The following is a 14763-nucleotide window of genomic DNA, read 5'->3' as shown; positions in this document are numbered from 1 at the left end:
ATAGACAGCATAGAGTTCGATCATTTCTTAGCAATCCATGCTGCCAAGCTCTGTCTTTTAATTGCTGGATTTAATTTGATTGGGGTTCATTCAGCTTCTTGCATCTGTAGGTTTAAGCCTTTTGCCAAGTTTGGGAATTATTTTGCCATTATTTCTTTGAATATTTTTTCAGCCTCACATTTTTTCTTCTTCTGGAAAATACAATGACTCAAATATTAGATCTTTCGTTATTATACCAAGGGTCTCTGAGAGCCTCTATTCATGTTTTCAGTCTATTTTTTTTTTCTCTATTCAGATTGGGTATTTTTAGGTTCAATAATTCTTACATAATCTCCTTCTGCTATTAAGCCCATCCAGTGAGTTTATTTTATTTTGTTTGTCATTCCTCAAGTCCTGAGGGTCCCTAGCCAGTCTGTGCTCTTCTTTCTGCCTTTCAGAATCTTCTTCTTTTTTGTTTTATATATTGTATGAATGTTTGCTTTTAGCCATCCTTAGTGTGAGAGAGACAGGAAGAACTGGGCCTGTTATATCTTGCTTGGAACCTGAAGTCTGTGTGTTGATGTGTTTGAAAGTAAATTTTAGCATCATAAAAGGATAAATAATTTATTACCACACAAATACATTTCTGAAGAGAGGTGGGTGAAGCAGTGGGGGAATGCTATGGGCCCAGAGGACGTGGGGGGCTTTGGTTCTTGTTTGTCTCTGTCCCCAGCCTTCCAGCCTCCACTGGGGTCTCACCATGTTTGGGGGGCTGTCTTGGACAGCTTGGGCAGCCAATGGGCAGAGGGGACAGATTTGAAGGATGTATGGGAGAATCCTTCCACGTGACTCCAATTGCCTACTCCCTTGGTCTTTCATGCGGTGTGTGAAATTCAAGGACAAATATGGTATCTGGAATCATGAAAGAGTTTTCCTCTCGAGACCCCTGGATGGCTGGATGGCAAAAATGCTAGTTTTCCCTTTTTCTTTCTAATACTCTTTCTTTCTTAATTGGCCTTCTGCCCTGGGGACCTGCAGCATTTTGGGACTCCATCTGGAGTTCCAGTTTGCCAGTGTTTGCCCACTGTATAAACTAGTTAGGTATAAACGAGTTTTCTTGAATGTGTGAAGGCTTTGTAAGGGGAAAGCAAATTCCCTGAGTGTGAGGGCCATGGCCACCAGTGGGCTGAGGAGGATCTTTTTTTCCTCCATGTTACTGTGACTTGCTTCATATTTTTGGTATTCTGGGGGAGTGACACTAATGGGATGTGTGATTTATTAGCCTAGTTTGGAGCTGACGAGTCGTGAATCTGTGTAATTTGCTGTCTAGTCATCCCGTACTGTTTTTTGTCATGATGCTTATCTTGTTCATCAGCCTCACTCATTGTTTACAGCTCTTTTCTCTGTACACCTTGTAGAAAATATGGTTAGTGTTTTTCCAGTTTGAGCAGTGTGAGGAAAATACAGGTTTCTGTGCCTTTGACTTCATCCTGGAATTTAACATATTTTTTTAAAAAACATGTGACTCTTCCATTGTTAGCTTTAGGAAGAAGGGGAGGAATATGGAAAAAATGGGGCAGGGAAACAGAATCTATCCATGTTAGACCAAGGATATATATAGTCTTATATAATCCAGAGTGACTTCTGGGAAATAGATAGGTAGAGAGTTGTAACCACAGGTTGTAACTGAGTTTAGGTTGGCAATTGTCTTGAAGATATTCTCAGAATTTACCCATGCTAATTAGGTCCTCATGATTTAATTAAGTCCTTTTAAGTGGCTTTCTCTTTTCTTTTGTCCACAAAATACCTCCTCTCTACCAACCTGGGCCAACTTGCCTGGTTTGGCTGGTGAGGAGCAATGAAGATTGTTGGTGTGGTGCTCCGTAGAATGGTGCAGTTCGTGCCTGTCCTGTTGGCAGGATTCCTACCCTTGAAGCATCATCTTGACCTATGTAGGATAGCAAAGATGTTTCTGCAGAGACTTTGTTATTTACAGGAAAAAATAAGTTCTGTTAGTGGAAGCATTTTATCCTTAAGGACGTGTCGGGTTGGGAGCTAGTGTTGTCGCTACATTGTAAGCAGGAAACTGATTTCAAATTATTTTAGAAATTGCAAAGCAGCTGTTGAAAGAAAAAATTCTTCCAATAATTGCTCAATGAATCATTAGTCTGAGTTCATCCAGAGAGCAGCGCCTGTTCTGTGCAGAATTCCTGCAAAATTATTCTCCTTTTGTGGTTTTTTTTTGTTTGTTTGTTTTTTGGTTTGGAGATTTATAGGCCATTAAGGTGAGTTTGCTCCCTTTGAAAGTGAGGGGAACATTTGTGTTTTCAAGAACCTGATAAAGGATTTCTCTGATCCCAGATAACTCTTACTGGGATAGTAATTAGGGATTTTATGCAGTCTCAGAGTAAATAATAACCAAATAATGCTACTTAGGAAGTAGAAGTGCAAAAATGTCCAGTATTTCTGTTGTATTGTTTTTACAACATATTGGATATATGAGAATAAGGAAAATAGTATATTTACCTCTCCACTCAGTTTTTTCTGAGGGGGAAAAAGGTATGATAATGAAAAATATAGACTGGTGGGTAGGGCAGGTCATTTTCTATTTGGTTTTTCTTTTTTTTTTTTTTTTGCTTTTTTTAATTGATATATAATTGTACATATTTTGGGGGTACATATATTTTGATACCTGCATACAATGTGTAATGATCAAATCAGGATACTTGGGATATTCGTCACCTTAAACATTTATCTTTGTGTTGGGAACATTACAGATCTTTTGGTTTTGAAATACGGCAAATGCATTTGTGAGCGTGTTCTAACAAACGCTGTCTTCGTTATCCAGTTCTTGAACTCCTGTTGTATCGGCCCAGCTGGAGTTTTCCTCCATTTCATTTTCCTCTGCTGAATACTTATTTCAGAATAGCGCTCTTCCAAGTGAGTTGTTTTCATAATGCTTCTATTACAAAGCTCGAGCTGGATTCCCATCAGAAGAGGCGTTTCCTCCGTTTGTTCATCAAGGTTCCACTGCAGATGACAGGATCTGCCCTAGTCATTTTTTTTTTAATTTTTAATGTTAATGTTAATGTTTTTTTTTCTTTCCGAGACAGAGTCTCGCTTTGTTGTCCAGGCTACAGTGAGTGCCGTGGCATCAGCCTAGCTCACAGCAACCTCAAACTCCTGGGCTCAAGCGATCCTGCTGCCTCAGCCTCCCGAGTAGCTGGGACTACAGGCATGCGCCACCGTGCCCGGCTAGTTTTTTCTATATAAGTTGGCCAATTAATTTCTATCTATTTATAGTAGAGACGGGGTCTTGCTCTTGCTCAGTCTGGTTTCGAACTCCTTACCTTGAGCAATCCAATCCGCCTGCCTCCGCCTCCCAGAGTGCTAGGATTATAGGTGTGAGCCACCACGCTCGGCCCACTCTAGTCATTTTAAAAAGAGAATTATTGAAGGGATTTCAGGATATGTTTCAGAATAGTCGAAAGGCCTTGTAGACACAGGCACTAAGTGAGCTTCCAGAACAATCCCCAGAGCTGCTCTACACAACCACTGCAGACACACAGCTCCCACCTTGAGACCCGAGGGCTGTGGGGCACTTGCAAAAATTGCCACCTCGGGAAGCTTCAGCCTCCTGGGGGTGGCCTGGACCCCTGAGTCTCCACTGCCGCTGCTGCAGAGCAATCAAAGGGCCTCTGTCACCATTCGCTCAGAAGAGTCCCAGCCCATATGTGACATTCTTTTACCTTCAGAGTCACAGTTGTGTGGCTTTGTTCTTCAGGAGTCAGGCCATCGGCAGAAGGGCCGGTTGCAAGAATTTTTGGAACATGCAGTTTCCAGCCTTCTACCCTCTACTGTGCAGGAAGTCATGCTAGGCGGGAGGGGTCTGGAGGATGGTGATCGAGCCAATCTGCCCGGCAGAGCAGGTGTCTTCTCTAGAGGAGGTTAAGATGGGTGCTTTCCCCTGGCCTTTTTTTTTTTTTTTTTTTTTCCAGCTGTGGTAGCTTTTCTGAATGCTGCTGTTCCCGGTTAACTGTGGATTCCTTTCTTTCCAGTCCACAGCCTCTAGAACCTTCTTTTTTTCTTTTGACTGCAAGTTTTTCCTGGATAGCAAAAACGAATGGACATGCTTCCCTCCCTGGCCGTCACGAGCATGCGTAGCAAATTATCTGGAATGCCGTCCACAGGTGTGTAGAGTGAGACAGCGCTCCTGACTTTCTTTCACTAGGAGATAACTAGCAGGACGGAGGGGATCTGGGTTGAAGAGCTAGTGTGGACTTGGTGTAACTGACCCACCTGCAGGGCAAACTTCTCTTCTTTACTGGGGCGTCTTGATGGGCGCCTTGGCATTCTACTTGGCACTTGGGACTTTAGCAGTTTAATCTATTGGCCTGGCCTTACTAGCCATGCGTCCGTGTTGTCTTCAGCTGGAAAATGAGCTTCAAGTCTGTGGCTTAATTCGGTGTTATCTGGGGAATGCAAGAGAAAGCACAGAGCCCAAATCTTAGTCCTCTGCCTGTGTAAGGATGCAGCCCCCAGGTAAGAGACTGTGAGTTGAGAGTGTTGTTATAATCCAGTGAGGTTTAAGGGTGATGAGAAATCAAGCCTTGAAGGAGGAAAGATTTGCTCAGTGGTGAGTTGATAGTATAATTCCTCGTGTGCCAGGAATTTTTTCTTCTAGCTCTTCTACCCCAGTCACATAGGGGTGTAGAAGGGGAGATCACCCCCTCTCTCTTGGACGGTGGGCACTCAGGCAGGACTCAGTCTGTGGGTGGGTGACCAGTGCTCTTAGTAATTTCCCAGGCTAAAGGAGAGAAATACTGTTTTTTTCCTACTCTCTGAAAGGAATCTTAGACATTGTGCTAGTTCAAACTCTTCATTTTACAAACAAGGAAACTCAAGTCCAGATAGTTAACTGACTTGCCCAAGTTTTAACAGAGGCAGAAATGGGACGAGAACTGAGGCCACCAGTTTCTCTGCCCTCTCCCGCCTGCCTTACCATTCAGAGGTTTCCTGAATGTTGGGCATCATTAATACAGGTTGGATGTAGGTGAAGATTCTTGCTCTCAGGGAACTCACCATTTTTCTCCAGGAGAGAATATACATGAATAAAAGTAATATGCTACAATGAAAGTTCTAGAATTGAGGTATGGATGACAGAGAAAAGGGGGTGGAAGAGGGGTGGGGTGGGAAATGTCAGTCTTGAGCTGACATTTGAATTGTGCCTGTTATTGAGTACTTATTTTGTGCATGTCACCATGCTGGCTTTGTGGTTATGGGCATATTAATGAGAGGCACCTTCTAGGATGGAGATTATTTGGTCAGGTAGTGTTGTGTGTGTGTGGGAGGGTGCGGTAGGGGAGAGGGGCAGTTCAGGTAGAGGGACCAGGGCAGGTAGAAACATCTTTAGAAAAGATTTTCCTCGTTGGCATCAGATAGGCCTTGGCTTGAAACCCAGCTCTGCCCCTTACTAGGTCTGGGCAAATAATTTGCTTTCTTTGACCTCCAGTTAACTCATCTATAACATAGAATTAAAAAACAAAAACCAAAACTACTTTATTTCAAGTATAGGACATTCTGGAAGAGGCAAAACTATGGAGATGGTAAAAAGATGAGTGGTTGCCAGGGGTTGGGTAGGGGAGAGTGATGAACAGGCGGAACATAGAGGGTTCATAGGGCAGAGAGACAATTAATGCTCTGCATGGTACTATAATGGTGCATACATGTTGTCACATGTTTGTCCAAGCCCACAGAATGTACACGATCAACAGTGAACCCTAATGTAAACTACAGACTTTGGGTGACAATGATGGGACAATGTAGGTTCATGCGTTGTAGCAAATGCTCCATCCTGGCGGGAGAGGGTGTGCACGTGTAGGGACATGGGAACTCTGTACATTGTGCTCAATTCTGCCGTGAACCTAACACTGCTCTGAAAGAGAAAAATCTATTAATTAAACTACTTTAAGTATGATTGAGGTTGTAATTAGAAAACACATGCCCAGAGTGTTCATCAGTGATCGTATGGGGAGAAAGGAAAGGCCTCTGTCAGTGTTGCTATTACTGTCTGTGAGGTTGGATTGTACCCCTGTCCCCTCTTCTGCCTTGTTGCTGGTTTTCAGTGTGTCTTGGCTGTGCGGTCCAGTGGCGTTCGGGCCAGGGGTCTTCCCAGCTAGACCTCCTGCTGTGGAGCTCTCTTTCCCCACGCAGCGTTTCTAGCCTAGGGTAGGATGCTGCTGGGTGTAGGAAAAGAGGCAGCTAAGAACGTCAGGCCCACTCCCTTTGTTTAAGCACAGGAAAAAAACAGTGTTTCGCCAGGAAGTCAGTTACGGTTTAAGAGATCCAGAACTATTGTGCCCCTCCCAGCTCTGAGTGTCGCCTGGGTGCAGATTGCAAGCCCCAGACTAAACAACCCCATTTGTTACTTTCTATCCAGTCCAGTGAATTCTGAAATCTAAGTGCTCAGAGCTTTCAAGGTTGAACAGGATGATGAGTGCTCCCTTGGCGAGTGTTAGGTGGTCAGTTTCAGAGCCGGTAGGGGTTCTCTGAGTTGACGAACATTCAGCTATAGAAAGGCGCAATTAGTGGTGTACATCCTTGCTACTCAAAGTGTGGTCCCCGGGCCAGTAGCATTGCATCATCTGCGAGCTTAGTAGAAATGCAGAATCCTAAACTCCACCCCAGATCTACTGCTTCACAATCTGCATTTTATACATGGGTCACCTTGAAGTGTGACAAGCCCTGATAACAGGTTGGCTGTGGATTACTTTCTCTGAGCATGCAGCCTCCCCTTCCTGCATGGGGGAGCCCTCCTGGCTCTTTCTGGCCAGGATATACCCCTTTTTTATCTGACCCCATTACGGTGCTGAAGACGTTTCTAGTTGACTAAGAACCATGGCACAAGTAGGAAATGGGAGAAGGTACACAACTTGGAGAAGTTGTCCTTGACCTGAGGCTTTAATGTTTGCCTTGAAATGTGTGATTGAACTTGGAGTCTGTAAAGCTTTTGCTTCTAGAAGCAATGAGTCAGCATTTTTCTCACCCATATCACTCACTTGTCATCTTCTATCCACTTGATCAGCATTTCTGCCTGGTCATTTCCTTCAGGTGACTATTTTATTGAGAAGGATAAATTAAAAAATCTCCCTCATGACAATAGACATGAGGGAGATGTTTTTTTATTTCCTTTAAATAAATATTTTCTAAAAGAATTAGTGGTGAAAGACCATGTGTCATTTTTGACTATGGGATTTTACTAGCACAGAGTTTTCGGTAGTCCTGAGCCTTCTGGTGGAGCAGAGCCTTTTTGGTTGTGTTATATCCTTTTTCTCCCTTAAAAAAAAAAAATTAAAAATTAAACTTCAAGGCACTCGAGGCAGAGGTAAGCCTGGGGTCATGAATTCCAAATGTTATTCTTTGTATTAAAAAACATGGTATTTACAAAGCTGAAATGTTGGGGTTTTTTTTGAGTGGGGTATTCAAAAAAAATTCAGTATTGGCTTTTAGTGTCTTTTTACCTGTATCCCTGTTAACAAAAGTGGCATTTAATTCATACTTGCATGGCATCGCCACGTGACCTTGGAACTTTCTTTTACCTTTATTCGGTTAGTTGACTCTCCACTAACTTGGAAATCTCAAGATGGGGGAGTAAGCTGTGGATCAGGAAGGAGGAGCCAGGTCTAGGGTTTGAGATCCCTGCTCTGCCGCCGCCGTGTAGCTGTGGGCACATCCCGGGTCTTGGTGTAGTTGTCCCTAGAAGGGGCCAGGGGCTCTCTGAGCAGGTTGTGTGCGTATCAGGATCTTGAGGTGTGGGGAGCATGTGTTATGTGAGAATGCACGGTCTTGGATTTCTTTATTTGGGAAAACGGGAAACCTTTTTTAACAAGTGGCACAAAGTAAAGCATACAGTTTTGGCTGGTGGCTAACAAAGGACAGGAAGCACATAGGAGTAGCAGTTAGTGCAGGTACTCCTGCTTTAGTGAGTGCTGTGTGCTGGGCCCTGTTCTAAGCTTTCGATGTATATGTCAATAGAAAAAAAAGCCAAAGTCTGCAAAAGATTTTATTCTGAGCCAAATTTGAGGACTATGACCCAGAGCCACTGCCAAGAGGCCTTGGGCAAGTGGACTCGCTGTGGCTGGGTTACAGTTTGGTTTTTATACATTTTAGAGACAAAGGTTATGGGTAAAGCCATCAATCAATGTGTGGGAGGCATACATTGGTTTGGCCCAAAAAGGAGGGCCATCTCCAAGGGGGGGGTGCTTACAGGTTATTGGTGGGTTTAAAGATTGGCTAAAGACACGAAGAAGCTTTGTCTAAAGACCTGGAATGTGTTAACATAAACTGTTTACCAGAGATAAACCACTATTTGTTGCAAATTGAGGGCCTGCAGGTTTGTCTTGTACCCTTAGGCCTGTTAGTGGGTTATAAAGGAAGTCTCTAAGAAGGGAGGGGGGCATGATAAGGCCTGTCTGACCTCCCTCCTCCTGGCAGGCAACTTTGCCCTTGAATATTCCTTTGGCCACGAGGGAGTCCATTCAGTCAGCCGGTGGGGGGTGGGGGGAGCATTTTAGTTCACATATATATGCTCTTATTTAAAGCTAAAAAAAAAATCTCCAGAAGTACTACTGTCTATGAAGAAACAGAACAGAAAGGTTAAGTATCATGTTCAAGGTCATTGCAGCCAGGCTGTGGGCAGATCTGGGACCCAAACCCAGCTTCAAGTCTCAGCTGCTAGTCCTGCTACCTCTGCATTCATAGTCTGATATGGGTCAAGGTCAATTTTTTCTGCTGAACAAAAGAGTTTTAGTATATATGTAACTGATATGAATTGCCCACAATCCTCAGGTACAAGAAAAATCCATGTTTTCCTCTAACTCCAGTTGAGTGGGGCTCCATCCAAGTTCCACTTGCAGAGATTGGTGAGGGTTTCAGCATCAATAGCCATTGTAGGATTCCCTTCCCGCCCACACATTTTGCTTAGAAAATTGTGAGGCCTCAAATCCTCGCTCCACCGAGGTGGTGCTGAGATGCACCCAGCCTGCGTGGCCCCTTTCAGTGTGGCCGGTCACTGTGTGTGTGCTCCCCATGCTCAGCTCTGCCGCCATGATCTCCCTGGGGCTCCTGGGGCCGCAGCATTTAGGTGTCCGTTCCCAGGTGTCCACGTGGCCACTGTTGCCAGAGCACCTGCTCCTGCCCAGGAGCTTCATAGATGTGGAACCTGGTACCAGTGTAGACATGGAGTGCTGCCTGGACCCAGAGTGTATCTTTTCTTGCATTGTAAGTTTATATGAAATTAGTTAATTTCTCTACGAAATTATCCTGCTGCCTACAAATGACAGCAAGATTTAACACGATCGACCTTAAGGAATTTTATTAGTATCCAACTTTCATTTCTCTTGTTAGTGAAAGTATCTAGGTGTCTAATCTGCGGTAGTCTCAGTTCGTTACTTGTACTTTCCATGTGACCATGGCTAAACAAATTGAGTTCCTAAGCCTCTGTGTTATGTTTTACACAATGGAGACAATAAGTTTCTATGCCATGGAGGGTTCTGGGGGGTCAGCTTAAAGAAAGACACTGTGTTGTGGAAATGACAAGGTGCATTTGGGGAATGGCAATGAGGCCAGCAAGCTGGAGGGGAGAGTTACAGGGTGGGTAGGGACAGGACTTGGAGTGCATAAGTGCTGTTTTACAGAGTTTGGACTCGCGTTGGCCTTTCTGGCTGTTGACTGGAGTTTGTGTTCTGACTCAGACGTGTACTAAAATCCTTCTGATAACTCCTGCTTTGATCTATTTAGGATCCAACTGACTTTGAGTGGAGCTTCTGGATGGAATGGGGGAAGCAGTGGCTGGTGTGGCTTCTCCTTGGCCACGTGGCAGTGTCTCAGATGGCCACCCTGCTTGCAAGGAAGGTACGATTATGTGTGTTCTTTCCTTTTTTAAATATCCTTCTCCTTTGCTTTTTGTGAAGAAAGGGTCCTGAGCTAGAAATCAGAAGACGTGGATATTAGCCTTGGGAGCCTGGAAAAAGATGTGAGGTGATTTCCTATGGAGTAAAAAAGTCCAATAAGGAAAAAAACAAGTAATAAGCTTGATGTGAAGAATTCATATATATAAAAGTGGTTGCATTGAACTAGAGAGCCCACATTCTTTTTAAGAACACATAGAATATTTATACAAATTGACCACCTACTAGACCATAAAGTAACTTTCAACAAATTTCAAAGGATGTGTTTTATATAGGTTAACTTCTTTAATCCCAGTGAAATTATGTTGTAAAACAATAATGATAAGATGTCCTGAAAACTCTAAGTCATCTAGAAATTAAAAAAGAAAACATGCTTTTAAATAACTCACAGGTCAAAGAAGAAAACTTACTAGAAATTAGAAAATGAATGGAAAATAATATTAGCTATCAAAATTTGTAGGATACAACTAGAGGCTACTTAATTGGAAGCCATAACCCTACATACTTATATTTAAAAAGAAGAAAGGCTGAAATTAACGAGATAAGCATACAACTTAGAAAAGAACAGTAAAAAAAAAACAACAGCAAAGAAAAAAGGAAAGGACAAAAGAGCAGAAATTAATGATATAACCAATGACAAGATGGATCAAGAAAGAATGCACAAATAACCAATATTAGGGATGGAAACCATAGATATTACAGAGATGAAATAAGAGGATATTATGTACAAGTTTATTATGATTTTGAAAACTTTGGCAAAACAAATTTCTAGATAATACAACAACAAAACTGATTCATAAAGAAAGACTGAATATGGCCGGGCGCTGTGGCTCACGCCTGTAATCCTAGCTCTTGGGAGGCCGAGGCGGGCGGATTGCTCAAGGTCAGGAGTTCAAAACCAGCCTGAGCAAGAGCGAGACTCCGTCTCTACTATAAATAGAAAGAAATTAATTGGCCAACTGATATATATATAAAAAATTAGCCGGGCATGGTGGTGCATGCCTGTAGTCCCAGCTACTCGGGAGGCTGAGGCAGAAGGATCACCCAAGCCCAGGAGTTTGAGGTTGCTGTGAGCTAGGCTGACGCCACGGCACTCACTCTAGCCTGGACAACAAAGTGAGACTCTGTCTCAAAAAAAAAAAAAAAAAAAAAAAAAGAAAGACTGAATAATACTGTAACCATGAAAATCAGTTAAAAATCTATTTGTAAAAAACCCACTAGTCTAATAAACCAATACTACTAAACATCCAAAGTATACATAATTTGAATCTTTTGCAGGATTTTTCAGAAAAGAGAGGGAACATTCTCAATCATTTTAATGAAGGTGGCATAAGATTAATACCAAAATCAGATGATATACCCTACCAGGTATTATGCCATATTATAAAGACATAAAAATTAGGATGTTGTTATATTGGCGCCAGGATAGACAAATAGTCCAATAGAACAGAATATAATCTAGAAAATAACTACATATAGATGGAAATGTGATTTGACAGAGTTGGCCCTTCAGGTCTAGGTGGAAAATATGAATTATTCAGTTGTGCCGACACAATCATTTAGCCATATTTAAAAAATGAATACTTCATACTGTACATAGCAATTTTCAAGGAGCATTAAGGACTTAAAATGAAAGCCAAAAGTATTTTAGCAAAGATTATATAGAATATCTCTTGGGGTAGAGAAAGCTCTCTTATTTATACAAGACATAAAAAGTAATAATTACAAAGGAAAACATTGATAGTTTTATATTAAAATTAACATAGTTAAATTAAAATTTGTGTTCAGCAAAAGAGACAATAAAAAAAGCAAAAAGGCAATCACTGATGGAAATGTTTGCAAACTGACAAAGGATTGGCACATGGAATATATGAAAGAAACTTGATAAGAAAAAGATTACTTAATAGAAAAATGGTAAAGGGATGAAGAGGAATTTTCAGAAGAGGAAACACAAATGACCAATAAACTTAGGAAAAAATGTTCAACTTCATTAGTAATCAGGCAAAAGCATCTTAAAACTATAATAAATCATTTCATACTTTCTAGTTTGGCAAAAAGAAAACAAAAATCCCCTAACATCAAGTAGACACCTGAACTCACAGGGGGTGTGAATATATATTGCTGTAACTGCTTACTAACATGTTACCTAGAAAACTCAAATAGGCATCCGCCCCACAGCTACCACTGCTGATCGTGAGAAACTCCCCGGAGAATCTCTTCTGCCAACCAGGGGGCGTTAGCCAGGATGTTCATTGCAGTGATGTTTGTGATAATGAAGGAACCAGAAGCAGTCTAAGCATTGATTACGGGGAAGTGGGTAAACTGGAGTTGAATCCATCTCATGAAACGGAATGAATTATATTTATCAACATGGATGAATTCCTGGATCATGCCATTGAGCTAATAAAGCTAGTTGCAGAGAAATGTATCAGATAAGATTCTGTGTATAGAAAGCTCAGAAGTGTGCAAACTAAATGATGTGCAAAACTACAGTGAAAAATGAACCATTAAAATTTCTGGATAGTGGTAGCATCTGGTTGGGAAGGGAAGTGGATAGAAAGCAGGGGAGATGCCTGGGGCTGTTTAAGCACTGAGAGAGGCTGTCTTAAGCTGGTGGTGGGTCTGCAGGTGTGGTTTCACTAGTCTTTATACCTTATAAACTATGCCTCTTTCCTCCCCCTCTGTGGACCTTTAATTCTACAGAATTCTATGGATTGCCTGTGCATCTTCTTATGTATTTACATGTGTGTCTGCTTTAGACAGAAGAGTGTAGGGTATTCTTGCCTCCCAAAACCAAATAACTTAAAACGCATACTATTGCACCGATTTTAATTTCCATTCTCACCTTAGGCCTAGCCTATGAAATCTGCCCCTGTCTCTTGTTTGGAGGCAATATAGGCCCTGTTGAGAATATGTGATTGAGATGAATCTGTTCCTGAGTTGGATGCTCCTCTCTCTTTCCAAACCTTCTCCTCCTCGTTCAGCTCCTGACACCATCAGAAATCCGCCTATGTTGGGATACAGGTGTCTCTGCATCTGTGTGTACCTTTGCATTCCAGCTCCTGCTACCGTAGCAGGCAGTATTTGGTGTGGCTGAGAGCACGTGGGTGAATCCCCTGCCTTGCCATGCTCAAGCCGTGTGACCTCAAGCAGGTTACTTGATGTCCTTGAGCCCAATTCCTCAGCTGTGCAGTAGGGATGGCACTGCTGGCCTCCGGGAGCTGTGGAGAGGGTCTAATGAGCAAGTGGTTTTTCAAGGTCATGCCTGCATGTGAGGACGGCCAAGTCCGCAGTGGCTGCTGCTGTCCTCACCTGCCAGCCTTTGCCCCCGGACCAGTCCCCTCTATGGTGTTCACGAAAGGAGGCAACTGTCTTGAGATGCCACAGTCTTCTCAAGGGCAGAGGCCACGTCTGACATCTAGACCAACATTTTCCTAGTAATTATCTTTTCAAGCTTGTCCTGGGGGGTAGGGGGGAAGGATTGAGAAGCAGAGCGCTTTTCCACGTGGACTCAGTCCTAACTCGAGTGAGAAGTTAGAGAGGAAACCAGATAGTGCTCCCTGCCTGGACCCGCCGTGGGCCGGGCACACTGCAGCGTGGGAGGCCGGGAGAAGGTGTGGGTCGCACCTGTCCTTCAGGTGTCAGGAAAGGCCTCCGAGGGAGGTGGCTTTTGAGCTGCGGCTTGAGGGCAATGGAATTAGCTTGTTTCAGCTTTCTGCTGCTTGTCAGGCAGGGGTGGCCAGGCGGGCTTGTCGTTTTCTCTGCAGAGCGGCACGCCTTGGCTAGCGTCAGTAGGAGGTGTTCTTTGCGTGTTTCTCAGAATGAGGCAGAGTGCACGCTGAGTCATCCCCCTGTGTGTGTCTCTGGGCCCCTGTGCGACCCACCGCAGGTCTGATTTGTGAGACGGCGGCTGGGCGGGGCCCTGGCTGTGGCCGGGCACAGTGCTTTCTTTGTCTGTGTCCCCTTGGCCCTTGTGTAAGTATGAGCCGCAGCTTTGGCCTCATTAGCTCCCTGCTTTCACCACCTGGACCGAGTGCTCCAGATGGCCTCAATTCGGGAGTTGTTCTTGGTACTTATTCAGGGTGGAAGATTTGGGCTGCGGTGGTCGTTTATTTCCCTGTTCTCTGCGGCTTCGTAAATTCCAGGCGATGTTCTGAAGGCATGGGCGCTAGCAATTCTTGCATTGCCAGCCTGGGCCCTGAAGGACGCTTCCACCCAATCTCATCTCTTTGCTCACCCCACCACCTCCCACAGGGAGGCAGGTTATTTTCAAAAGTATAATCTATCCCCCCCTTCTTTTTTTTTTTAACCATAAGTAATAAAACTTTCCACTGAGCGCTGTGGCCGAGGTTAAACCCCTTTTCTCTGGGTTTTGGCGAGACTGTACCGAGCCAGTGCCCTGGGAGGGGAGGCTGAGTCATGGCCCCGAGCTTTGGCCGTGGCTTTGTTGTCATTGGATTGTGCATTGGGTGGGTCCCACGGTTGCCTCCTTTCATGCATGCCACCGTGGCCTCTTCACCACCTGAGACATTGCGTTCTCTGCCCTCAGAACTAAAATGAGACCCCCGCGTGTTAACGTTTTGAGAAGGCTGGCCTGGTTTTGGGAGGCTGAAGGTGGGTGCCGTTGCTGACTGCAAAGCAGTTTTCACTGCACCTCTGGCTGGGAGGACCCATGTCGTTAGCACCGGGCCCAGCAGCTGAGGTCATCGGCCACAGGCTGTGCGGAGGGCTGCAAAGCGGGTCCCCCAGTCCCCGGGAGAGGAGTGAACTAACCTCTGGAAGGCCATGGTGAACAGGGCTCTCTTCCAGTGGATTC

At 43.9% G+C, this 14763-nt stretch overlaps 1 protein-coding gene across 1 annotated transcript in view; it reads left to right on the top strand.

Moving 5' to 3' along the window:
• Positions 1-14763, top strand: part of HHAT (hedgehog acyltransferase) — a 258988-nt gene that overhangs the window by 20756 nt on the left and 223469 nt on the right. The window contains exon 4 of the mRNA XM_012781705.2: positions 9778-9891. Coding sequence (XP_012637159.2) covers positions 9778-9891 — 114 coding nt within the window. The remainder of the gene's footprint in view (positions 1-9777; positions 9892-14763) is intronic.

This window comes from Microcebus murinus, chromosome 23, assembly GCF_040939455.1.
Source record: "Microcebus murinus isolate Inina chromosome 23, M.murinus_Inina_mat1.0, whole genome shotgun sequence".
NCBI lineage: Eukaryota > Metazoa > Chordata > Mammalia > Primates > Cheirogaleidae > Microcebus > Microcebus murinus.
This window is presented reverse-complemented; position numbering and strand designations above follow the sequence as displayed.